The following is a 27,356-nucleotide window of genomic DNA, read 5'->3' on the forward strand; positions in this document are numbered from 1 at the left end:
AGGTGGGGTGGACACTGTGTATAAGGTAGTTAGAAAGGCCTCTTTACTAAGGTAGCATTTCTGCAGAGAACTGAAAGGGAATGCGCTAGGTGGGAAATGGAAGAAGGATGTTCTAGGTATCAAAGTACACAAGCTTTACGGTAGGAGTATGGGTCGCTTGTCTAAGGGTCAGTTAGAGAGCCAACATGCCTGAAGCAGAATTTCCAGGGGGAATAATAGTAGGCGATGAAGTTTGAAAGGGCTTAAGGGTACATCCCGCTGGATCAATGGGCCTTTTGAGAACTTTGGGTTTTACTCTGAGGGAAAATAGCAGCTGGAGACTCTCTGCTCAGAAGCTTTCCCTGTTGAGTGTAAACTGCAGGGGGGTCAGGAGATGGTAGACAAGGAGACCGTTAGGAGATGAGTCTGTAATCCAAGTGAAGATGGCTTGGGTCCAGACGGTAGTGATAAAAAACAGTCGTATGCTGGATGTATTCTGAAGGCAGAGCCAAGAGGATTTGCTGTGATCAGTCAGAGGAGAGAGAAGTTAAGATGACATTGACGTTTTTGGTCTGGGCTGCTGGAAGAATAGTTTTCCTTAACTGATATGGGGAGGGCTGTGGCAGAGCAGATTTTGCAGGGAAAAGACAGGGTTTGTTTTTGGGCACATTAGTTAGACATGCCTGCCCAAGGGCAGATTTTTGCATAGGCTGGCATTGCAATTGTGTGAAGAAAGGGTTTGAAGAGTAACAAACTTGCTCACCGAAAAGTAAGATATGGTACATTTGATATGCTGTATTGAGTATGTGTCACAAGAAGAAAAGAAAGAAAAGAATTCATATGGATTTCAAAGTTTCTGTTGACTTCCAAGTTTGTCTGAAACATGTAAGAAAGTTTTAATTTTCCCTACAATTTGCTAGGACAAAGACTTTGCCTTCTTAGATGACTGCCTGTGTTAGCATCCTTGGGCTGCTGTAACAAAGTACCACAAATGGATGTCTTAAAGCAATGAAATGTATTCTCTCTCAGTCTGGAGGCTAGAAGTCTGAAATCAAGGTGGGGGCAGGGCCATGCTCCCTCTGAAGGCTCCCCCTAAGGCCTGGGTAGCCTTGAGGGAATCTCGGGGATGTTCTGATATGTAAAGAAGGTATATATCTGGAAAGTTGTTTTTTCAGCAATGTCTTAACTTAGTCATGACCTCGACTGTTCCTAGTTTGCCGAGATGGCTGTGAATTATTCTGTGACTTTCAGGACATCCTTACAAGTGTGTATGCATTGGAATCTGCCTCGTGGAGGACAGATGATGGATTACAATTAGTTTCTTCTGATACATTTTCTTGATAATAGGAAAGTGGGCTCCCTAAACAGTAACTTGGGGGTTTTAGACAAGTAAGATATATGAATGTTGATTATAATGCATTGAAAATATTGCCAGTACATGAGTAGAAATAGTTACAAACAAGGTTTTGCAGTGGTATTCTCGGAGAATAAAGTTGGAATTTTTCTACTAGTAAATGGACTCTTTTCCCCTTAAATCAAAAACTAAGAAGCTTGGAAGTCACTTAGACCTGTGGAGTGCTTCCAACTTGAGGGAACTCAATTTCAAAATAGAGATGAAATGATTGTTTGTTTCTGTAAGTTATCTTTTAAGTGACTTTTCCCCCTCTTATCAGCACATGAAATTGAGCTTGGTTCTCAGATTTCCAGCAAGGAATGTGGTTTCGGGGAAAGACATAGAAACACAGCAGAAGGTGTGTGAGTTCTGCCCTTTCATGCTGCATCCTTTGTGGCTGTAGGATCTCTGTGGATGGTCTGCAGTCAGTGTCTCAGATGAAGAGAGAAGGGCAGAACCGTGGAAGATTGGGTCTGGAAGGGACTCGAGCGATCGTGTAGTGACCCAAAGCCCTCCTTTCTTTTCCTTTTCCTCCCTTTACCCTAGATTGTTGAACATACAACAATTTCTTAAAAGTGGCACTGTAGTGATATAAGCTGGATCTCTTGGTATGAGAAAGTATGAACAGTGAGGCAATCGCAGTTATATTACTGTGATATGTTGGAAAGAGCCCTACTCTGGGGAGTCAAGAGGACTGGCTTCTAGTTCTCGCTCAGCTGCTTACTTCCTATGAATGTGACGCTGGATGTGTTTTACGTCTTTGTTTTATACCTTAAAGATGAAGAGGCTGAACAAGATAGTCTTTGAAGATTTTTTTTCACCCTTTCAACCCCTAAACTAGCTCCTACAACGGAGCCAGGACTGCTGTGTACAGCTGCCTGGGATGTGTACTGCCCAGCTCCAGGGGTGTGGGTCACATACACTACACAGGTGTGAATGCTTCCACGTGGCTGGCAGGCAAGACAGCATCCCTGAAAAGAGCAGTTCTTAGATGTGTTTGAGGACAAAAAACCCTCAAAGAACTTGTTCATCTCTGCCCTGCTTTATCAGGATCCAGACTCACCTCTGTTCTGATTCTTGCCTGTAGCACACACCTTTGAATCCGGGATCATATATCCACAGTAGTGGATAATCACAGAAAGCAGAGAGCATAATCTACCTTATAATCAGCTCCCATTTTAGTGTCGTCTTTTCTGTGTGCTATAGTAGTTTCTGCCTTGGGCATCTGCCCTCTGGCCTGTATAGACTGTGTAACCTTTGCCACTCAGAAGGTACTTCTGGAATCAACCTTGCTGCTTACCTGACCTTTTCAAATCGCTGTCCCTAGGTCTGCCACACTGTGCCCAACCTCTAGCAGTCCTTAACCATGTCCGTGTCTGGCCCTGTCATGCCCACTGGCCCATCCATTACTTTACCTACATGCTAGGGAGATGCTGAGGTCAAAGACTTTCATATTGTTGAAGCACAGAGGGAGCCTGGACTTCACCAGGCCAGTGTTTCCCAAGCCAAGTTACTGTTTTTCCACAAGCTGCTCATAGGTGGTTGGCACAAAATATCTTTGTGTTTGGAGACAATTGGTTAAACCAGGTTAAATGGACTTTAACATAATAGGTACACTGTGAGTCTCCAAGAATGGCCTAAAACACATAGCTCTTTGCTGACTTGGTGATCTTTAGATACCCCAGAACAGCGTTCTCGGGAGGACCACTTTGGGAAACCTCATTTACAGGTGAGGCCAGGGCAGGCAAGGTCCAAGGCCACAGAGAGTCAGGGACAGGGCCAGAACCAGAGCCCAGGCCCCATACATCTAGGATGCATTGGGAACTAGTGTATTTCGTGTGTGCATAATATTTGAAGATAGCAATCTTCTTAATGATTTCACCTTTAAAGAATGACTTTTTTTTTACGTCTTTATTGGAGTATAATTGCTTTACAATGATGTGTTAGTTTCTGCTTTATAACAAAGTGAATCAGTTATACATATACATATGTTCCCATATCTCTTCCCTCTTGCATCTCCCTCCCTCCCACCCTCCCTATCCCACCCCTCCAGGTGGTCACAAAGCACCAAGCTGATCTCCCTGTGCTATGCGGCTGCTTCCCACTAGCTATCTACCTTATGTTAGGTAGTGTATATATGTCCATGCCACTCTCTCGCTTTGTCACAGCTTACCCTTCCCGCTCCCCATAGCCTCAAGTCCATTCTCTAGTAGGTCTGTGTCTTTACTCCCGTCTTACCCCTAGGTTCTTCATGACCTTTTTATTTTTCTTAGATTCCATATATATGTGTTAGCATACGGTATTTGTCTTTCTCTTTCTGACTTACTTCACTCTGTATGACAGACTCTAGGTCTATCCACCTCATTACAAATAACTCAATTTCGTTTCTTTTTATGGCTGAGTAATATTCCATTGTATATATGTGCCACATCTTCTTTATCCATTCATCCGATGATGGGCACTTAGGTTGTTTCCACCCCCTGGCTATTGTAAATAGAGCTGCAGTGAACATTTTGGTACATGACTTTTTGAATTATGGTTTTCTCAGGGTATATGCCCAGTAGTGGGATTGCTGGGTCATATGGTAGTTCTATTTGTAGTTTTTTAAGGAACCTCCATACTGTTCTCCATAGTGGCTGTACCAATTCACATTCCCACCAGCAGTGCAGGAGTGTTCCCTTTTCTCCACACCCTCTCCAGCATTTATTGTTTGTAGATTTTTTGATGATGGCCATTCTGACTGGTGTGAGATGATATCTCATTGTAGTTTTGATTTGCATTTCTCTAATGATTAATGATGCTGAGCATTCTTTCATGTGTGTGTTGGCAATCTGTATATCTTCTTTGGAGAAATGTCTATTTAGGTCTTCTGCCCATTTTTGGATTGGGTTGTTTGTCTTTTTGTTATTGAGCTGCATGAGCTGCTTATAAATTTTGGAGATTAATCCTTTTTCAGTTGCTTCATTTGCAAATATTTTCTCCCATTCTGAGGGTTGTCTTTTGGTTTTGTTTATGGTTTCCTTTGCTGTGCAAAAGCTTTTAAGTTTCATTAGGTCCCATTTGTTTATTTTTGTTTTTATTTCCATTTCTCTAGAAGGTGGGTCCAAAAGGCTCTTGCTGTGATGTATGTCATAGAGTGTTCTGCCTATGTTTTCCTCTAAGAGTTTGATAGTTTCTGGCCTTACGTTTAGGTCTTTAATCCATTTTGAGCTTATTTTTGTGTATGGTGTTAGGGAGTGTTCTAATCTCATACCTTTACATGTACCTGTCCAGTTTTCCCAGCACCACTTATTGAAGAGGCTGTCCTTTCTCCACTGTACATTCCTGCCTCCTTTATCAAAGATAAGGTGACCATATGTGCCTGGGTTTATCTCTGGGCTTTCTATCCTGTTCCATTGATCTATATCTCTGTTTTTGTGCCAGTACCATACTGTCTTGATTACTGTAGCTTTGTAGTATAGTCTGAAGTCAGGAAGCCTGATTTCTCCAGCTCCATTTTTCGTTCTCAAGATTGCTTTGGCTATTTGGGGTCTTTTGTGTTTCCATACAAATTGTGAAATTTTTTGTTCTAGTTCTGTGAAAAATGCCAGTGGTAGTTTGATAGGGATTGCATTGAATCTGTAGTTTGCTTTGGGTGGTAGAATCATTTTCACAATGTTGATTCTTCCAATCCAAGAACATGGTATCTCTCTCCATCTATTTGTATCATCTTTAATTTCTTTCATCAGTGTCTTATAATTTTCTGCATATAGGTCTTTTGTCTCCTTAGGTAGGTTTATTCCTAGATATTTTATTCTTTTTGTTGCAATGGTAAATGGGAGTGTTTTCTTGATTTCACTTTCAGCTTTTTCATCATTAGTGTATAGGAATAGAAGAGATTTCTGTGCATTAATTTTGTATCCTGCTACTTTACCAAATTCATTGATTAGCTCTAGTAGTTTTCTGGTAGCATCGTTAAAGAATGACTTTTGAATGTATCTTATAAGTGAACTAAATGTTACAAAATCCTGCTTAGATCATTGCCGTCTAGGCTAAGATTCTGCAACTAAGCATTTGAATGTTTCTATGCTGTGCCCCCATATGCAGCCCCTTTAACAAGCCATTTAAATGGACAGCTTTTGTTTTTATACTCACTGTTGTCTATACTGGTCTAGTAATACTTGTCTGTTTGTAGGAAAATAGGATGCTGTTTAGAGCCACTCCTTCTCTGGATGCTTGGAAGATTTATGTAGAATTCATTGATGACATCGTGGTGGAAGGCTTTTTTCAAGCAATAATGCATGACTTAGACTTCTTCCTGATGAACACAGAGAAACAACTGAAATCTGCACCGTTTTTTCAAGCACAGATGATCTTAATGCCCCCGGAGATTCTGTTTAAACCTTCTTTAGAAAGAGAGGCTGGGGATGGCTTCTATGATCTGGTGGAAGAAATGCTGTGCAGTAGTTTCCGAATGTCTGCCCAGATGAAGCGAGTAGCAGCACATCTGGAAATAGCAAATTACCAGGTATGTTCTTTGTAAATGGGTATTACATTTATTGTGAAGTATATACATATTAATAGATTAAGAGATTATAAATACATTTATTGGTAATATTACTGAATACTGAATTCAGAGAACAGAATCCAAAGAAATCAGCACTGAACAGGAAATATTACTCTAAAAAAATTCAATATATTTACATATATGTTAACCAATTTCGCACATCTCTTTAGAGTTACAAATAAATGCCAAGCTAATTCCAAAGCTTTTAATCTGAATATACTTCGATTTTGAGTTCTAGTGTTCTCCATTCTAATGTCCACTGTTTTTTGCTGTATTTACACCAAGTATGATTAATTTTGTTTGTATTTAACGTAAAAGCAAGATGCTGTGAGCGGATCCTGAGGCAGCCAGGAAAATCAGGAATTTTAGAACAGCTCTTTAAAATAGGATAAAGCCACATGAAAGAAAATGCCTCATTCCTAGATATATAAATGCAAAAGAGAAAATATTAAGAAGCAATATTTCCGATGAAAAGACAGAGAAGGATATAGAGGGTTGCAACTTCCCAGGATTCAAACAAAATGTGCTTACTCAACTACCCAGTCATTTGAATGCTGAATGCCCATACATATACATATATATTAATTACAATTATGATTAATTATAAAATTAGCTTTTATATTAATGATTCAAAATACATTGGGGTAATGGGGAGCACAAGGAAAGGAGAAGTGGGAAAAGCAACACGGTTTTTGATTTTACCAACTATTCTTTTGAAGAATGGCCTTGGATAATGTTAGGTTGCACATAATTGATAGAGCAGGGTTGGCTTTCATAAGTGCTTGGTTCTCCCCTCATTTAGAATGATATGGACAACATGCTGGGCCTGGTGGAGGTCAGGCAGGAGATCATGAAGAGAGTGGCAGACGTCATAAACAAAGTCTTGGACTTCAGAAACACCCTGGACACATACGCTTACCTCTGGGTGGATGACCGGACCGAGTTTATGAAGCGCTTCCTCCTGTATGGCCATACTGTGTCATCTGAGGAGACAGGGCCTCACGCAGATGAAGACTTTCCCAGACAACCACCAACACTCGAGCAGTTCAAAGAACAGGCAAGGCAAACCCTCTGCATTTATGTAGTTACTAGCTTTTTGATTGAGTTGTTATACAGTGACTATTTTTTTTTTCTAATTGTAGATTAATATTTATGAGGCTTTGTATGTTCAGATGAGCAAGTTTGATGACTTCAGAGTGTTTGATGGTTGGTTCAAGGTGGACGTGAAGCCTTTCAAAGTGAGCTTGCTAAACATTATCAGGAAATGGAGCTGGATGTTTCAGGAGCATCTTTTGAGATTTGTCATTGACAGGTAGTCTTTGGTATTTGGAATGATAACTTTTAACACCTGACTCCTTCTTAAAATTGAGATATTAATTTTAAGAGCATTAAAACTGCCAGTTCTGTAAGAGAGATAACAAGTAATGTTTAATTAGGTAAATAGTGAAAATTAGATTCAGTCAGAAGTCATACTTCTGAATGTTTTAATGAGCTTCATTTGTGTTTGTGTGTGTGTATACATGTTTTTATAGTCTGAATGAGCTACAAGAGTTTATAAAGGAGACAGATGCTGGACTTCAGAGAGAATTAAGTGAAGGTGATCACGATGGTTTAGTTGACATTATGGGGCATCTTCTGGCTGTAAGAAGCCGCCAGAGAGCTACTGATGAACTCTTTGAACCACTAAAAGAAACCATCACACTCTTGGAAACGTATGGCCAGAAGATGCCTGAGCAGGTCTGTGCTCAGCTAGAGGTCAGTGAGGTGCTAAAATAACCATGATTACCATAAACTGAGCATCTCCTGTTCTTCTCATGCACTCTCTTATGACACCCTCATAACACCCTATACTGTAGATATTAATGTTTTCGTTTTACAGCTTAGGAATCTGAAGCTTAAAGGGACTTAGTAATCTTCTCAAGGTCACACAAGTAGTAAAGCCAGCCCACATGAATCTAGGGGTGTTTCATGCCCACATCCTCGCTCTGCCTGGCTGTACTCCACTGCCTTCGTGTTAGAAGGTATTCAGGTCATAGAGAGCCTCTAAGTTACTTTTTTGGGTTCCACTTATATCATCGCTTTCACATGTGAAACAAATTCCAGCTCTCTTTCATTTAAATTGCCTGTCAGTTGAGAAGTGACCTAGTCTTTGGAAACATATCATGGACATGTTAAGAAAGAATAAGTAAAGCCCAGTTTGGCTGGAGAAATCACTTTCCTAAACAGGATTTCTGTGTCATCCTCCTCTTTCCGTGTTCTGGAATGACTTGGGGCTGCTGTGTGCCAAACAGTGTACAAAGTCTTTGTAGTTATAACTGAAATCACGAATAAAAATCTCACAATTGAGGCTCTATTCCCATGCCCATATTGAGGTTCTGTAGGTAGTTTATATGTTTATGTCATCCACCAACTTCCAGGGTGAGCTTAGGTTTAACCGTGCAATGGGATCAGTGGACACATTAACTAAAGAGCTTTTATTGAATTCTATCTAGTTCAGTGATTAGAGCATGGAACTCAAACTTAGATTTGTTTTCTGCTAGTCCGTCTCATCTGCTTGCCTCAGAGCATGCTTCCTCTTCGGTAAAATATCCCTCAAGATCCCTCACTTTTTAAATTTGTCTATACTGCCTCCAGTTCCCCATTTTTAAAAAAATTGAGGTGAAATTCACAGTTCACATAACGTAAAAGTAACCATTTCAAAGTGTGTGGCATTTAGTACGTTCAGGAGGTTGTGTAATCACCGCCTGTCTCTAGTTTCAGAACATTTTCCTCACCCCCAAAGAGACTCCATACCCATTAGTTGTCATTCCCCACTCCTCCCCTACTACCTGCCACCAGTCTGGGGTTACTGCTGATCCTTTCCTGTCTTTACGGGTTTACTTACTGTAGATACTTCATATAAGTGGAATTATACAATATGTGACCTTTTGTATCTGGCTTCTCTCACCTGGCATGACGATTTTGAGGTTCATGAACGTTGTAGCATATATCGCTACTTCATTCCTTTTTATGGCTGAATAATGTTCCATTGTGTGTGTGTGTGTTTGTGTGTGTGTATGTATGTATATGTGTATATACACACATATACAGTTTGTTTAGCCTTTCACCCATTGAGGAATATTGGGGCTCTTTTCATCTTCTGGCTATTGTGAATAATGCTGCTGTGGACATCGGTGCACACGTATTTGTTTGAGTACCTGTTTTCAGATCTTTTTGGAAAACACCTAGGAGTGGAATTGCCGGGTCATATGGGAATTCCAAGTTTAACTTTTTGAGGAACCACCAAAATGTTTTTCACAGCAGCTGCTCCATTTTATATTCCTCATTTTTTTTTTGAGGATGAAGTGCAACAATGTGTTTATAGATGCTCCCTTGACTACAAAGAATTACTATATATATGAATTATTAGATTCTGTTTAAGTGTAAAACTGTCTTTAGAACTGAAAATCCAGTTAGACATGGAGTGAGAGATGATGTGGATAGATAGATACATAACAAGAGTGAGACGTGAAATAGTCAACAGTAGAACATACTATAAATGTCTGTTTTTAGGAAGATTGGGATATTCTTTGAGTCAGACCTTGAACCTTAAAATTTTATGTCATATAGAGAAACCAGTCATAACACAAATAATTGATGGGAGATTATGGCCATGGCCTCCAGAATTTGTATTATAGAAGTTTGGCTCCCACTTCACTAAAGCTAGATTCCAGTCATTTCTGTTGTCTGTTTTTAGGTCTTTAACAAATTTTCCTGATACATATGACACCTTATATACATTGTTCAACAGTAAGCTAATTAGGAGAGTGTAACGATGCAGACATGTTTGATCAGGTCACTTAGCTCTGACTGTCGTCTTAGTTGTTTATGAAAATGGAGGTGTATGTATTCAGTTTCAGTGCTGTGGTCAGGTGGAAGATTTAAAAAATCTTTTATGTGTTTCTTAGTTTATATGCTTTCTAATGGACTCTTTATGTTTCCAAGATGAATAAAAGCAAATGTGCTCTTCTGCCTTTTTTCTATAAAAATAAAAGTTTGGCTCACTAAGGTTTTTGCAGTATTGAAAATATTAGGCTTTTCAGTATTTCAGAAGTGAGCCACACTCTTAGCTCTGTGTGTGTCTCGATGTCGGTAATTCAGGCTGGTCAGCAGGAAAAATAAGATATACAGGCAGTTCAGGTTGCTCGTGGAGGATAACAACGTCCCAATTTTGTTTTAATTTAAGCAATTTGTCAGAGTTGCTGTTTCTCCTTCATAATCATTAGCAGTCATAACATTTCCCAAAACTTGCCTGTGCTTGGTTTGATGCTAAAAAAGCCCCTAGGCATGGCTGTGTCCTCACACCCTATCTATAGTGTGCTCTGAAGCTAGATTACACTTCTGATCTATAGATTTTATCAAGTCCCTTCCCTGTTAAGAAACCTTCATTGACCACCTCTAGCCTCAGAATCCTGTCCAGTTTCTGTAGAGCCCACACTCTCACCCCATCCTGCATTGGAAATCTTACCTCACAGGATGTTGAGGGGTCTCACCCTCATCTCTGCCTGCGGAAATCCAGTCATTGTTTTGCGCCTCTGATGCAGTGTTCGTTCATTGAGTGGATCAGTATCAGTTCAACTTTGGAGGTCATCTGATCTTTTGGTTTTCAATGAAAGTTTATTTTTATCCAGTGGAAGCTTCTTTGGAATCCCCAAATATAAAGCAGGTAACGGCAGGTCTAGTGTCATTGAAGAAGGTTAAGGTTAAGGAGCCTGAACCCACTGATGTGACCTCTTCATGTCTTCTCTCCCATGGCCCCGAAGGGACTCCCTGTGACATTTAGGTTCCATGGGGTCAATTGGAAATGCAAAGTGACACTCTGGACAGATGAGGATGCAGAGTTTTGATGAGAAGAAGGATGGAAGAGCAAGATGAAAAACAAGGAGCTTTAGAGCTCAAGTCTTTTAGTTCCTGGCCTGGTCGTGTATCGCCGTCGTGATACCACATTGCCTCCCAAGCATTTTAATTCCATAACATATAGACCTCCTGACCGAAGTTAATACATTCTGTCATGTAGAATAGTTATTTTGTGTACCTCTCATTCACTCCGACAGATGATACAACAGTTTAAATCTCAAGAATGTGTTTTATCTTTGTAGCCCTCCTCCACCACTCAGATACGATTTATACTTAGCACAGCGCACTCTTCATAATTGGCAGTTACGAACTCATTCATCAGATATTTATCAGGGTTACAAAATAGTCTTTAGAACTGATTTTTGTGCTTCAGCGACACAAGTAGAGTCCTATCACCATGGGTGGTTTTGTGTGACAAAACAATTTCAGTGTCCTGAGAGATGACACAGAGAAACAATGCTTTCATAGTCTGGACACAAGGAATGCTTTTCAACAGCAGTTAAGCACAAGGACTCTTCAAAGAAAGTAAGTTGCTCTTGTCCTAGTTGCATTGTAGTCAGGGACAGCAGAGTTGAGTTGCTACCTGAACAATTCATGGCTGCTTTTGTCCTCCATCAAGTAGGAATTAACCTTCCCTTTCCTCATCTTACTTCAAAAATCCTAGTCATTTAAAATTAACCCAAATGTTCAAACTCTCCATCCAGACCAAGTAAAAACACAGCTTTGGGAGCCAGGGGAAAACGAAAGATAAGATTGAGTCACATTTTCATCTCTGCCCACCAGGTTCAGAGCGTCCTTTTTTCGCTTGCTAAATTGCTAAACATGGCTCCACGTCTAGTTGTTAGATCAGCAAAGTCATTTTCAGAGCACTTTAATGTTATTCCCTCAATAGTAAAACAATTTGGAAATTTCTGTTTATTTTGAAAAGGTTTTCATTTATGCTGAGGTAGATCTTATACCAGAGGACAACTTTGGTTTACGCTTGGAAGATGTGACTCCAAAGGTGCCAGTGGGATTCAGCCTGGCTCTAGGCCTTTTAGTCCCTTTAATCTTTTTGGGAATAAACTCTTTCTCTTAGACAAGAATGAAAGGATGTCATGAGTTAGTGGAAAGAGATTAGAAAAATTTAATCCTGTGGAGTACATTTGTTTTAGGTATTGAAGTAACTTCCTATTTGCACCTTTGTGTTTGTAGGAATTACCTGAAAGATGGAAAACTACCAAAAAGATTGCAGCAACTGTCAGACATGAAATCTCACCTCTCCAAAATGCAGAAGTCACTCTTATAAGGAAAAAATGTATTTTGTTTGATGTAAGCTAGCTAACAAGCTTTGTGGTTTTCTGTTTTTTTGGTTTTTTTTTAAAGAAGGGTTTTATAAGGCTAATTGAAGCTATTTGAGATTCACTTTCAGTTTTTTTTCTTCCTTGATCAGGAGAAGCAGGCAGAGTTCAGAGAGCGATTCAGACTCTATGCTCCTCTTCGTTTTAATGCAGAAAATCCATATGGAGTACTTGATAAGGTAATTCTGACAATTATCTTGTGTGTTATAATAGCTATTTCAAAAAATAAATTTGGACACTGAGATACTGCTATATTTTGCCTTAGTTTTGCAATTAGTTATGGGTTGAGAATGAACTATTTAAAACCCAGTTACAAACAATTTTCCCCAAGTAAAATATATTGTGATTTAAATGTCTCTCCAGAAATTATATTGTGATTTAAATCATGTCATCATCAAAGTACACATACTAGTGAAACTAACAAATACTATTATTCTTTATTTTACTTTTTTTTTTAATTGGAGTAAAATTGGTTTACAGTGTTGTGTTAGTTTCTGCTGTTAGTTTTTTATCTAAGTAACAATGAAGTGAATCAGCTATGTATAACATATATCCCCTCCCTCTTGGACCTCCCTCCCACCCTCCCCCCGTCCCACCGATCTAGGTCATCACAGAGCACTGAGCTGAGCTCCCTGTGCTGTACAGCAGGTTCCCACTAGCTATCTATTTTACACATGGTAGTGTATTTATGTCAAACCTAATCTCCCAGTTCATCTCACCCTCCCCTTCCCTGCCGTGTCCACATGTCCCTTCTCTACATCTATGTCTCTATTCCTACCCTACAAATAGGTTCATCTGTACCATTTTTCTAGATTCCACATATATGCATTGATATACGATATTTGTTTTTCTCTTGACATATAAACACTTTATACGTCAAGAACTTTATTAAACATATTATTTACATTATTTCTTTCAGTTCTTGCAATATCTCTCTGATACAGCTTCTATTCGCCTTTTTTTAGATAAACAATCATGTATAATTGAGTAACTTGTTGGAGATAACAGTTAGTGACAGAATCAGTATTAAAAGTCTAGCTGTTTACTTTCTTTTTTAGTGAGGAATACTAACCATTATACTATTTCCCATGTGATACTTTGTTAGTAACTCTTACTCATAGTAAGGAAAGCCCGTAACTTTTTCGTTTTTTTTCTCTGATTTATGTTTACTGCCTCATCCTATACTTTCTCCTTAGGCCTGATTCAGTGTCCTCTCCCTGACCCCCGACTACACATTGTATCTGCCCCCACGCCCACTCCCCAAGTATGTGTTATGTGGTTTTCTGGAGGTGGCTAGTGTTTCAGGGAGTTTCAAATGAATGCCCATAACTTATTCTTAATTCTGGATACAAATATTATTGAGTCATTTAATCCTAGATTATAATGAACTACTTTATTATAATTGACTATAAGAATGACCGTAATAGGCAAATAATCCGAAAATGGTGAATAATTCATGAGGATTGAAAAAATGCTTTAAACTTTTATTAGAAGAATAATATCTTTGTTTCTCTAAGAATTCTTAACCTAGCAGCCAAAATGAGAAAGTGACTTTGAAGTTTGCATTGGGGGCTGGGAATTTTTCTGAGTTCATATAGGCTGCCATCCTGATTTGACTTCACGCTGGAGATAGCCTTTCCTCCTTAGACTGCTGTAAAACTTGGAACTGACAGTTTTTACTTCTCTTTCCAAATTTTGGATTGAATTTAGTTTTAACTGCTTTCAGCCATTCAATAGCATGAGGTCTTCTCTTTCACTTGGCTAAAGAAAAGTGGTTAATATATTCACTGAAAAGGGAGTTGGTTAGAGTATGCGAATAGAGTTGGTTTTTTTAAAAAGATTATATCTAAACTGCAGGTGGTCTGAACAGATTGTGGATATGGAGACATTTTTACTTGACTAGCCAATGTGCTGTGTGTAAACATTTACTGCAGTTATCGTTTATTGACTCCTACCATTTGCATGCTATACTACAACACCATATAGTTACATATTTAAAAGGCAGATATTTATCATACCTACAAAATGTGTTGAGGATGTTTTGAATATAGTAGGACCCGGTTACCTTTATCTTGAAGCCATTCTCTTGTGTGTTTGTTCAGCAAGCATATCTAGTGTTTATCTAACTAGATTCAACCAAAGTCATGTATATGTTTGTTCTGGGCTGGTATGGTAGGTCCTAGCACTCAAGGCACCTCACTCCAAAAGATGGAAACCATTGACCCTCCAGGAACAGGGGAGTGGTGTAAATCTCTCCTTTTATAATTGATATCTTGGTAAATTTATATTATGTGCTATTGTTTCTTCATAGCCAAAGATACAGTGAACAGTTGAATTAAAATAACTGGATCTATATTTCTAGGAATAATTGAATTAGTATAACTAATAGGAAAAATAATTTAAAATAAATAAAAGGGCTGTTGGCTCTGGGGAGCATGGTTGACTAGACATTTTGAAAATCCATCTTGTAAAACAGATGCTGAAACATGTTCACAAATATGTAACTTTAAATCTATTGCTGATCTCCCAAGAAAGCAAGAGGCAGGGAAATAGAGTAGCTGAAACCAGGATGGAAAGCAGCGGGAAACATAAAAGCCTGTGCTGCTGTAGGGGCAAATCAAAGTACCAGAACTCTAGAACTTTGTGATTAACCCTTTCAGGGCAAACTAGGAGATGCTTTTAAGAGGTTACACCCTTAGTGAATGGGTGGGCTGGGAAAAATCTGCAGCCTGCACAGGGAGCCTATGAGATGACCCATCAGACCTTGCTCTGAATAGGGCGAAAAAAATAGAAAAGGATCCTCTGGGAATTGGTAAACATAGGTCTGTTCTCCCAAGGGTTATGGTGTAATTTTATACTACCCCTATGGTTAAGGAATTTCCAGGCCAGGAAACTGATATGGTTACAAGCAGCTCTTCTTAGCACCTAGTAGAAGCAAATCCAGATCTTCTCTGGGTAGAAGAGAATAAGGTGCTCTTATTCTAATCTCCTCAGGGGTCCAACAGATTAAATTCAGTTAAATTTGAGTTTACAATAAAACAAACACACCATCATGCATAAGGGCCAACAGAAAGAGCAAACCACAGATACAGACTCATATGAAATGTCAGATATTAGAAGACATTTATTGGGACTTCCCTGGTGGTCCAGTGGTTAGGACGCCGTGCTTCCACTGCACAGGGCATGGGTTTGATCCCTGGTCAGGGAACTAAGATCCTTCATGTGGCACAGCCAAAAAAAAAAAAAAAAAAAAAGAAGAAGAAGAAGACATGTATTCAGGAAATAAAAGTTAACATTGAAAAAAATGAGCAAGTTCTCAGTTTTGAGACTATCAAAAATGATCAACTGAGTTTGAAAAAGGGTCAGAAACTTATGGAAATGAAAAATAAAAGATACAACTCAGCAGGGGTTAAAGAACTAATTGAAAAAAGGATTAGTGAAATGCAAATGACATTGGAAGAACTCACTTAGAAGGCAGCACATAGGTGAAAGGAGATGCAAAATACAAAAGAGATTAAGAGACACAGAGTAAGAAGTTAGAATGATGTCTAACTGTTTTACTCAGACTTCCTGGAAGAGAGAATACACAGAATATTAGACAAGCAATAGAGGTGTAGTAGCTGAGATTTTCCTAGAACTGGTCAAAGCATGAATCAATAGATTGAGGAAATTCACTGACCGCCAACCAGGATAAATATAAAGTCAACATCTAGACACATCACAATGAACTACAGAATACCAAAGGCAAAGAGAAGACCTTTAAAGCAACCAGATAGAAAAGAAAGATTACCTGTTAGAAATGATGACTGGGCTAAGAGCGTATTTGTCATCAGCAACAATGGAAGCCAAAAGGTAGTGGATGATTTTTTCCCAATTCTCCTGTGTAAAATTATATTTCATTAACAAGAGTATATTTTCAGATAAACAAAAATAGTGCATTAACCACCAATAAATCATCACTGAAATAAGTTCCAGTGTGTATATTATAAGAAAAGAGAGGACAAACAAAGCCAAATTTGATTCTCAATATAATTAGAAAAGGCTAGTTATACTGACAAATCTCTGTTGGAAAATCAACGATCTTAGGAATAAATAGGGAATGATAGTACAGAAAGAGCAGAAATTCAAAAGATCATAGAATACAATCAATAAGAAATTTAAAATTTAAGCAAAATGGATATATTTCTGGAAAAATATAATTCACTAAAACTATCTCAAGAAGTAACACAGGGACTTCCCTGGTGGCTCAGTGGTTAAGAATCTGCCTGCCAATGAAGGGGACACGGGTTCGAGCCCTGGTCCGGGAAGATCTCACATGCCACACAGTGACTAACCCCATGCGCCACAAGTACGGAGCCTGCACTCTAGAGCCCGCAAGCCACAGCTACTGAGCCTGCACGCCTAGAGCTGGTGCTCCACAACAAGAGAAGCCACCACAATGAGAAGCCCGCGCACCTCGATGAAAAGTAGCCCCTGCTCGCCTCAACTAGAGAAAGCCTGCGCACAGCAACGAAGACCCAATGCAGCCAAAAATAAACTAATTAATTAAAAAAAAAAGACCACAGCTGAATAGTCCTATAACTATGAAAAATTAACCAGTAGGAAAATGAAAAGATAAACCATTAATTTAAAACAGAAAGAACAGCAGGCCATGATAGCATTACAGGTTAATTCCAAGAAGCTTTCAAGAAACAGATATCATTCATATGATTCCAGAGACCGGAAGAAGAATGAACACTCAAAAATTACTCTATGAAGCATGTCTTATTTTTGTGAAAGGACAGTATGAGAAAGGAAAAATGATAAGCCATTCTTTTTTTCTTTTTATAAATTTATTTATTTATTTTTGGTTGCACTGGGTCTTCATTGCTGCACGCAGGCTTTGTCTCTAGTTGCTGCGAGCGGGGGCTGCTCTTTTTTGCTGTGCACTGGCTTCTCATTTCAGTGGCTTCTCTTGTTGCGGAGCACGGGCTCCAGGCACGTGGGCTCAGTAGTTGTGGCTCGCGGGCTCTAGAGAGCAGGCTCAGTAGTTGTGGCGCATGGGCTTAGTCGCTCCGCGGCATGTGGGATCTTCCCACACCAGCGATCGAACCCATGTTCCCTGCATTGGCAGGTGGATTCTCAACCACTGCACCACCAGGGAAGTCCTGATAAGCCACTCTTTTTGGTACACATAGATGCAAACTAACTAAGCAAAAAGTAATCAAATAATCCAATTTATAAATAGTTTGGGTTCATTCCAGGGAAATGTTTTAACATTAGGAAATGAATATAATTTGTCATATTAACAGATTAAGAGAAAAGTCTGTGTATTGATAATCTCTAGGGTATGTTTTAAATCTGAAAGTTCTTTTTTTTAAAGAAGTGATTTATTCTTAGTGGAAGTTTCTAGAACCTTGTCTTTTGCTCCCCAGCAAAGTCGTCCCCAGCTGTATGATGAAAATCAAGAGGAAAATTTGTATTCATAGCAATTTGATACCAGAGCAGATTTTGCTGAAATAATGTATAGGGAGGATATTGATAACATTACTGTGTTTCCTGATAGTCTACTCTAAGTTTTTTGAGTAGTTGTGAGTTTGCTCCTCTAAAGCCCCCATTTTACCAATAATTACACTTCAGATTTCTTTCTATTTTCTTTTAAAAATCGAAGTTGTACAAGTTGACATAACCAGAGCTACACAACGCTGTGGCTCTTCTTCTCTGGCAGTTCATTGGATATTAAGTGTGTTTGTGTGCGTGTGTATGTGTTTTCTCCTTAGGCAAATCAAGAGCTTGAGGCGTTAGAAGAAGAACTGTTGCAGATGCAAGAATCTACTCATCTTTTTGAAGTGACTCTTCCAGAGTACAAACAAATGAAGCAGTGTCGCAGAGAGATAACATTGCTCAAGGGGCTCTGGGATGTCATTATTTATGTTAAGGTAAGACACTGCTTTTTGAAACCATGCTTTTTTTCTTTTAGTATTTCTTTTGTATAAGTATGCGATTTTTAGCGTCTCTGTCATTCTATTTGTGTTTTATAATGTCTTAAAATACGTGGGTATTAGACTTTTTCCCCAGAATTAGAGTTCAGATATCTCTGAATTATCAGTGCTTTTTGTTTGCCATTCTGAATGAAACTTGGTATTATGAGTTGACTGCTTCAAATCCTTCTTGAGAGTTATGTAGGATATAAACAAAAATTAATATGTACCACACACATATGGTCACTTGTGCATACAAACCGATGTGTACACCCATGGTTACACTTCCGTACGTGTGCATATATAAACAGACCTAACTAAAAATAAAGTTACTTTGTCTGTGTTAATTAAGTTGCAAACTTAAGTGCAAAAATAAGTTCTAGAGGCTTCCCTGGTGGTGCAGTGGTTGAGAGTCCACCTGTTGATGCAGGGGACAGGGGTTCGTGGCCCGGTCCGGGAAGATCCCACATGCCGCGGAGTGGCTGGGCCTGTGAGCCATGGCCGCTGGGCCTGCGCATCCAGAGCCTGTGCTCCACAACGGGATCAACAGTGAGAGGCCCGCGTACCGCAAAAAAAAATAATAATAAGTTCTAGGAACTAGGCGTATTGCAATATGTGTTATATATTATTTTCTTTGAAGTTAGTTGAAAGCCAGTAAAGAAATATATTAACAAGGCATAGAATATGGTCAAGAAACTCATGAGAGTTTTGTCTATAGTGGATGAAGATTTTCTTATGAAAGCTTATCTTATATGTAGAATTATAAAAATATGGTATTTAATGGTAACATTATTTATCAATTCATTCAGAGTATTCAGGATTAAATGATAATGATGGTATGTGTATGGAATTTGTCATTGCTTCTAGAAATTATCATATCACAATGTTTTAGCCTTAGGTTTGACGTGTTCTGACAACTTTTTTGTTTTTGTGGTGGGGAAGTTTTGACAGGTGCAGTTAATGCTTAAATAATTGACTTTCCCCTGGATGATGGAGTCGCTGTGTATCATCAGTTTAGATATTTTGCTGCAGAGACTTGCTTTCACCAAATGTTGTTGACACTTTTATCTGCTTGTGCGTTTTCAGAGAAGCATTGATAATTGGACTAAAACCCAGTGGAGACAGATTAATGTGGAACAGATGGATGTGGAACTCAGAAGGTTTGCCAAGGCAAGTTCCATAACTGTCTGTGATGACGATTTATCTTCCTCAGCACCACCTTCTTCCATCTTCCCTAACCTAGCGTCTGCTGTGCTGGACCGCATGTCCTTATTTACTTCAAACAGGATGATTTGAAACAGGATTTTGTTTTTCAGTCTCAGCCAGTTGCCCTTGTAATCAAGCCTACCTTTCTGTGAATGAGTGGATAAGAGCAAATTAGGGCTAATGAATTGATGAGCAGTGGCTATCATCATGCGCTCCCTATGGCTGTCTAGAACGGAGGCTGGGAGGTGAAGCGCAGGGCTGAGGGAGGGGTTAGGCTTACGAAAGCTGTCGAATTCTTTCTCTAGCAGCTGTAAGCATGCTGTATCTTCAAAGGTACCTTTCGGTTGTGGCCTTTGGGGCAACTAGTTGGGGTAACTTGTGGATGTGTATGGAATACTGTGACCTTTGTTCTTATTACTGCCCACTCCAACATCGCAAGGGGGCTCAATGTAACAGAACTGAGCTTTTTTGAATTTCGTGCTTTGATAGCTAGTCCCCACGGCCCTGTGCCCTCTGAAGAGAGTAAAGCCTCTTTGGATAAAGCCAAATGCATGTTTGGATAAAGCCAAATGTGTAGCCACGAAAGCCAAATGCCAAATGCGTAGCCAAATGCGTAGTTCAGAAGTAGCGAGGCCTTTTGCTTTCTTCTTGCCCCAGAACATCCTCACTCCGACTCAGTCCTGTGCTCCGCTCCAGCCAACTCTTCCCATTTTTTTCTTCCCTTTTTATCCTGGTCCCAAGAACCCGAACTAGAACAGCCCATCATTCTTTTGCATGCCCTGGGGTCACTGTGCCTCTTTTCTGTACTCACTCCCTGTCCATCTCCTTGCCCAGTGGACTGTCTCACTTCAGGGTGACAGTTTGACCCCCACTCTCAGCTGAAGATATTTTGCCTTTTTCTTTCTTTCTTTTTTTTTTTTTTAAAGAAGTAGCGCTGTCCTTTTGTGCTGTGCTGGGATTGTTGTTTTATTAGGGGTTTTCTCATTCACAATTGTTAATGTTGTTCCGTGAGCCAAGAAGACAGCCAAGTCAAAGGCCCTATTTGACACGTCTTAAAATCATGACTATTTAGTTCCAAGGAACAAACACTCAAAGGTAACCAGCATTTCAGGGCTACCATTTAAACAAGCCAGGTCTTCCGAGGAAGGTGTTAGTAATCCAGGTAACAATCTCAGTTTCCTGCTTATTTATGTTTCTAGAGGAAGCACTCTTCATTGCACATGTCCCGTAAACTCTATTAATTCTCTACATTTAATGACCCTTGGGTTTCCTCATGGGACATCAAGTTAGAGCCTGTGAATAAGAAACCAATGTATCCAAGTGGCTTGTACACAGTGGACTCGTAATACATGAGTGAGTGGATCCTTTTCTGTTTCTCTAGTTTTAGTCTTTAACCTGGGGACTTAAATGTTTTTACTTTCTTCCTATCCAGGGAAATGTAAATTTATTCTTTCAAAGGAGGAAAATGATAAAACATATTATTATTTTGGGGGACCTAGTTTTTTGTCACTTTTCTCTAGGAAATTTGGTCTCTCGATAAGGAAGTCCACGTATGGGACGCTTACTCAGGCCTGGAAGGCACAGTGAAGGACACGATGACCTCCCTGAGGGCCATTGCGGAGTTACAGAGCCCTGCCCTCAGAGACAGGCATTGGCACCAGCTGATGAAGGCCACTGGGGTCAGTTTCCTGAGTCTCACTAATTGAATATTTTTGTGACTGAAGTGTGATTCCTCGGTTTACATCATTCAACTGGGATGAAGTGGGATTTGGGAAAAGGTTTCTGGTCAGATGCAAGAGGTCCAGCTCTTTCAGATGTGACCAAGGGATAGACCTGCAGATATTCTAGTTTTAGCCCCTCCTATGGACTAAATGTGTTTCCCCCTCCAACGCCCCCAATTCATATGTTGAAGGCTGAGTTCCTAATGTGGTGGTGTTTGGAGATGGGACCTTTGGGAGATAGTTTGGTCATGAGGGTAGAATTCTCATGTATGGGGTCAGTGCCCTTGTAAGGGGATGAAGACCCCAGAGCTTTCTACTGTCTACCATATGAAAATAAAACAGGAAGACAGACATCTGTTAACCAAGAACAGAGCCTTCACCGACAACCCAACCAGGCTGGCACCCTGATCTTGGACTTCCAGCCTCTAGAACTGTGAGAAATAAATGTTTGTTGTTTAAGCCTCCCAGTCTATGGTGTTCTGTTAGAGCAGACAGAAGTGACTAAGACACCCCCTGCCCCCGCCAACCTTTTATCTCTTACTGGCCTATATGACCTGAAATAAGACACTTAACTATTCTGTTTTGAGTTTTTTATTTATAAAGTGAGAGTGATGCTATCTACTCTCATAATCAGAGGGATCTTGTAAGGATCAAGTAAGATAATGTGAAGGCATTTTATAGAGCATGGCATGGCTGCAAAGAATCTTATATTTTGTGGAGAGGATCAGAGAGTATTAGAAGTGAATTTAGGGGGAGAGAGAATTCAGAAATAGTGATTTTTTCTCCCCACAATTCATTTAATAATGACATCCCTCTTTGATGGTATTTTGATGTTTTTTTTCTAATTTTTTTTAGAGATGCATTTTTTTTTTCTGATGTAGACCATTTTTAAAGTCTTTATTGAATTTGTTAAAGTATTGCTTCTGTTTTATGTTTTGATTTTTTGGCTGCAAGGCATGTGGGATCTTAGCTCCCCGACCAGGCATCGAACCTGCACCCCTGCATTGGAAGGTGAAGTCTTAACCACTGGACCACCAGAGAAATCCCAAATGGTTTTTTATTTTATTGCAAAATATAGAATTATTCCTCATGTGTCTGTACCATTTGAGGTTATATTTTCTTGCCTCTCTACATCTATTTAGGAGCAAATATACCAAACTTACACTTTATTTTTCAGGGAAGATGACCTTCATGAGTTTAAAATGCATAAAATGCAGCCTGATGTGCGTGTTTTCTGCTAGGCACACATCATGAAGAAGGGCTCTCATGATTTGAAGACAAAGTTTGCAGAGTGGGGAAACTGAGGAAAGGGGCAGCCTGGTGAAGTGGGGGTGGCCTAAGCTTTATTGGTCCAACTCTAACACCTAGTATCTCTTAGATCTTGGGCCAGTTACTTGCTCTCTGTACCTCAGTTGCCCCTTCTATGAAATACAAGTAATGCTATAATGCTGCCATGCAGACTTGGTGAGATGAGATTATATATAGACCCTAGCACATAGCAAATCCTCAATAAATGGTCCCTGAAGTTTTTATTATAATACTTTCCATAGAGTCTTATCGGCATTGCATATTTAGGCTTTATAGTTGATTAATTTATTCTTTCAGAAAATCTTTATTGAGTCTCCCAACATGGAAGGTATACTGTGTGTCCCACTTCCCGCCCCCTTCTCATATTAGCCCCAGTGAGCTTTCTTCTCACCACAGTGTCTTGCCTGTGTCCTGCCCTTCTGCAAGCTAGGAAAAGGTAGTTCTCTGGCAATTTAGAAAAAGGCATCTTCCTCCAGGTTTATCTGGGGCATCAGAGCAGTGACTAGATCCAACCTCCAGTTGTCACCTGGGCAGGGGGTCCATATTCACTGCACAAACTATGCAGCTAATCAGGCGGGCCTTGTTATGCATCCCTGCTCATTCCTTCTCTAAGACAGACCTGACTCCCATCAGCTCTGGAGTGAGGTCAAAAGTGATGCAGAGATAGTGTGACCAACTCATGTGGTTTGCTCAGGACTTCCCAGGTTTTAGCCCAGGAAACCCCCCAGTCCTGGGCAAACAGGGAGGTTTAGTCATCCTGTGCAGAGCCGTGCATGGTGACGAGCAACATGACTGATTGAGGAGAGCCAGAGAGGACTGCACCTTCCGAGAAGCAGGGACTGGATATTCTTAGCAGGGGCAGGAAAGGAAATGGCTTCCTTGCAACTGTGTGGTGGGATCAGCTGTTCATTTGTGAGGGACATGGGTGAGTCTGGGCACTTAGGAAGAGCTGAGAGCTTCTTAACAAATATGGAGGTGGGGAAGGTGGGGAGTCAATAAGATGATGAGGAAATGTGAGTGACTTTTTCACATGGTAAATATCAATAATGACAGTATAAGAATAATTATTTTTTGACAAGGAACTAAGATTAAGTCAATGATGAAACTAGGTTAAAGCACGGAAGCAACTGGGAATTATGTTCAGTGAATAGAGTACCTAAGGAAGAGAAGACAAATGAGCTATTACCTGATTCCTGGGATTTCAACCAAATTATAATAAATGAACAATGTGATTCTCTTTAAAAATGGGTTTTGCGGTGACAAAGCGATAAAGAGGCATGGACATATATACACTACCAAACGTAAGGTAAATAGCTAGTGGGAAGCAGCCGCATAGCACAGGGAGATCAGCTCGGTGCTTTGTGACCGCCTGGAGGGGTGGGATAGGGAGGGTGGGAGGGAGGGAGACGCAAGCGGGAAGAGATATGGGAATATATGTATGTATATAACTGATTCATTTTGTTGTGAAGCTGAAGCTAACATACCATTGTAAAGCATTTATACTCCAATAAAGATGTTAAAAAAATAAAATAAAAAAAAATTAAAAAAATTAAAAAAAAAAAGGGTTTTGTGGGCAAAGGAGGTAAGAAATGAGCTGACAAGGGAGGGTTATGAAACTAAAGAAAGTACTGTAGTATGAACGTGGCCTAAACCTCAGCCCTCGCTTCGATGGGTGATGCCTTAGTAACTGTGAGTAAAAAAACAACGTCTTTGGTTGTCTGCACATTTCAGAACTCGAAATGTACTCAGCAGCTGACTTGAGTATATTTAGCTGTGTTTCATTCCTCTGGCCATTAGGTAGAAGGAACCATTAATATATGTGGAATATAAATTCTGCCTTTTTTTTGTTCCTAATCAGGTCAAGTTTTCTATAAACGAAGCCACAACTTTGGCAGATTTGTTAGCCTTGCGGTTACACCAAATGGAAGAGGATGTCCGAAGCATCGTGGACAAAGCAGTGAAAGAGCTGGGGACTGAGAAGGTGTTGTCCTTGGGCTGTTTCTTTTTACCCTGAGCTAATTCTGTGCACTGGCACGTAAGCAGACTCAGGGAGAAGTCCTCCTGCCATAGTTGTGTGGAGACATGTTTCCCTGGGCAGGAAACAGCTTCCTTCTAGGCCACAGTAAATTTGTAAAACGAGAGAGTTGACCCAGTTGATGATGACGATTATAGCAGAAAACATTTATATATCGTTTACTTGGTAGCAAACACTGCTCTCAGTGCTTTATATTCATTTAATCCTCTGAGGATTATCTCTATTGTACAGATGAGGAAACTGAGGTATAGAGAAGTAATTAACTTACCCAGGTTCAACAAGGGACCTGGGATTCACATTCTGGCACTCAGAGCACTATCCAAAAAGTAAATAATATCTATCAGACCTTTTTTTTTTTTTTTTTTACATCTTTATTGGAGTATAATTGCTTTACAGTGGTGTGTTACTTTCTGCTTTAAAACAAAGTGAATCAGTTATACATATACATATGTTCCCATATCTCTTCCCTCTTGCATCTCCCTCCCTCTCACCCTCCCTATCCCACCCATCTAGGTGGTCACAAAGCACCCAGCTGATCTCCCTGTGCTATGCGGCTGCTTCCCACTAGCTAGCTGTTTTACGTTTGGTAGTATATATGTGTCCATGACACTCTCTCACCTTGTCACAGCTTACCCTTCCCCCTCCCCATATCCTCAAGTCCATTCTCTAGTAGGTCTCTGTCTTTTTTCCTGTCTTACCCCTAGGTTCTTCATGACATTTTTTTTCCCCTTACATTCCATATATATGTGTTAGCATACAGTATTTGTCTTTCTCCTTCTGACTTACTTCACTCTGTATGACAGACTCTAGGTCCATCCACCTCACTACAAATAACTCAATTTCGTTTCTTTTTATGGCTGAGTAGTATGCCATTGTATATATGTGCTACATCTTCTTTATCCATCCATCTGTTGATGGACACTTAGGTTGTTTCCATCTCCTGGCTATTGTAAATAGTGCTGCAATGAACATTGTGGTACATGTCTCTTTCTGAATTATGATTTTCTCAGGGTTTATGTACAGCAGTAGGATTGCTGGGTCGTATGGTAGTTCTATTTTTAGTTTTTTAAGGAACCTCCATACTGTTCTCCATAGGGGCTGTATAAGTTTACATTCCCACCAACGGTGCAGGAGGGTTCCCTTTTCTCCACACCCTCTCCAGCATTTATTGTTTGTAGATTTTTGATGATGGCCATTCTGACTGGTGTGAGGTTATACCTCATTGTGGTTTTGAGTTGCACTTCTCTAATGATTAATGATGTTGAGCATCCTTTCATGTGTTTGTTGGCAGTCTGTATATCTTCTTCGGAGAAATGCCTGTTTAGGTCTTCCACCCATTTTTGGATTAGGTTGTTTGCTTTTTTGATATTGAGCTAGATGAGCTGCTTGTATATTTAGAGGATTAATCCTCTGTCAGTTGCTTCATTTGTAAATATTTTCTTCCATTCTGAGGGTTGTCTTTTCATCTTGTTTATAGTTTCCTTTGCTATGCAAAAGCTTTTAGTTTCATTAGGTCCCATTGGTTTATTTTTATTTCCATTTCTCTAGGAGGTGGGTCCAAAAGGATCTTGCTGTGATTTATGTCATAGAGTGTTCTGCCTATGTTTTCCTCTAAGAGTTTGATAGTGTCTAGCCTTACATTTAGGTCTTTAATCCATTTTGAGCTTATTTTTGTATATGGTGTTAGGGAGTGTTCTAATCTCATACCTTTACATGTAGCTGTCCAGTTTGCCCAGCACCACTTATTGAAGAGGCTGTCCTTTCTCCACTGTACATTCCTGCCTCCTTTATCAAAGATAAGGTGACCATATGTGCCTGGGTTTATCTCTGGGCTTTCTATCCTGTTCCATTGATCTATATCTCTGTTTTTGTTCCAGTACCATACTGTCTTGATTACTGTAGCTTTATAGTATAGTCTGAAGTCAGCGAGCCTGATTTCTCCAGCTCCATTTTTCGTTCTCAAGATTGCTTTGGCTATTCGGGGTCCTTAGTGTTTCCATACGAATTGTGAAATTTTTTGTTCTAGTTCTGTGAAAAATGCCAGTGGTAGTTTGATAGGGATTGCATTGAATCTGTAGATTGCTTTGGGTAGTAGAGTCATTTTCACAACGTTGATTCTTCCAATCCAAGAACATGGTATCTCTCTCCATCTATTTGTATCATCTTTAATTTCTTTCATCAGTGTCTTATAATTTTCTGCATACAGGTCTTTTGTCTCCTTAGGTAGGTTTATACCTAGATATTTTATTCTTTTTGTTGCAGTGGTAAATGGGAGTGTTTTCTTGATTTCACTTTCAGCTTTTTCATTATTAGTGTATAGGAATGCCAGAGATTTCTGTGCATTAATTTTGTATCCTGCTACTTTACCAAATTCATTGATTAGCTCTAGTAGTTTTCTGGTAGCACCTTTAGGATTCTCTAGAGTATCATGTCATCTGCAAACAGTGACAGCTTTACTTCTTCTTTTCCGATTTGGATTCCCTTTATTTCCTTTTCTTCTCTGATTGCTCTGGCTAAAACTTCCAAAACTATGTTGAATAAGAGTGGTGAGAGTGGGCAACCTTGTCTTGTTCCTGCTCTTAGTGGAAATGGTTTCACTTTTTCACCATTGAGGACGATGTTGGCTGTGGGTTTGTCATATATGGCCTTTATTATGTTGAGGAACGTCCCCTCTGTGCCTACTTTCTGCAGGGTTTTTTATCATAAATGGGTGTTGAATTTTGTCAAAAGCTTTCTCTGCATCTATTGAGATGACCATATGGTTTTTCTCCTTCAATTTGTTAATATGGTGTATCATGTTGATTGATTTGCATATATTGAAGAATCCTTGCTTTCCTGGAATAAACCCCACTTGATCATGGTGTATGATCCTTTTAATGTGCTGTTGGATTCTGTTTGCTAGTATTTTGTTGATGATTTTTGCATCTGTGTTCATCAGTGATATTGGCCTGTAGTTTTCTTTCTTTGGGACA

The 27,356-nt window shown here is 39.7% G+C and overlaps 1 protein-coding gene across 1 annotated transcript in view; it reads left to right on the plus strand.

Annotated features, from left to right (window-relative positions):
* Positions 1-27,356, plus strand: part of DNAH11 (dynein axonemal heavy chain 11) — a 316,107-nt gene that overhangs the window by 55,419 nt on the left and 233,332 nt on the right. The window contains 10 exon segments of the mRNA XM_060157128.1: positions 5,547-5,879; positions 6,721-6,975; positions 7,061-7,230; positions 7,451-7,673; positions 12,009-12,125; positions 12,247-12,333; positions 17,914-18,072; positions 19,201-19,299; positions 20,841-20,999; positions 24,208-24,330. Coding sequence (XP_060013111.1) covers positions 5,547-5,879; positions 6,721-6,975; positions 7,061-7,230; positions 7,451-7,673; positions 12,009-12,125; positions 12,247-12,333; positions 17,914-18,072; positions 19,201-19,299; positions 20,841-20,999; positions 24,208-24,330 — 1,725 coding nt within the window.

This window comes from Lagenorhynchus albirostris, chromosome 8 (assembly GCF_949774975.1).
Source record: "Lagenorhynchus albirostris chromosome 8, mLagAlb1.1, whole genome shotgun sequence".
NCBI classification, from domain to species: Eukaryota; Metazoa; Chordata; class Mammalia; order Artiodactyla; family Delphinidae; genus Lagenorhynchus; species Lagenorhynchus albirostris.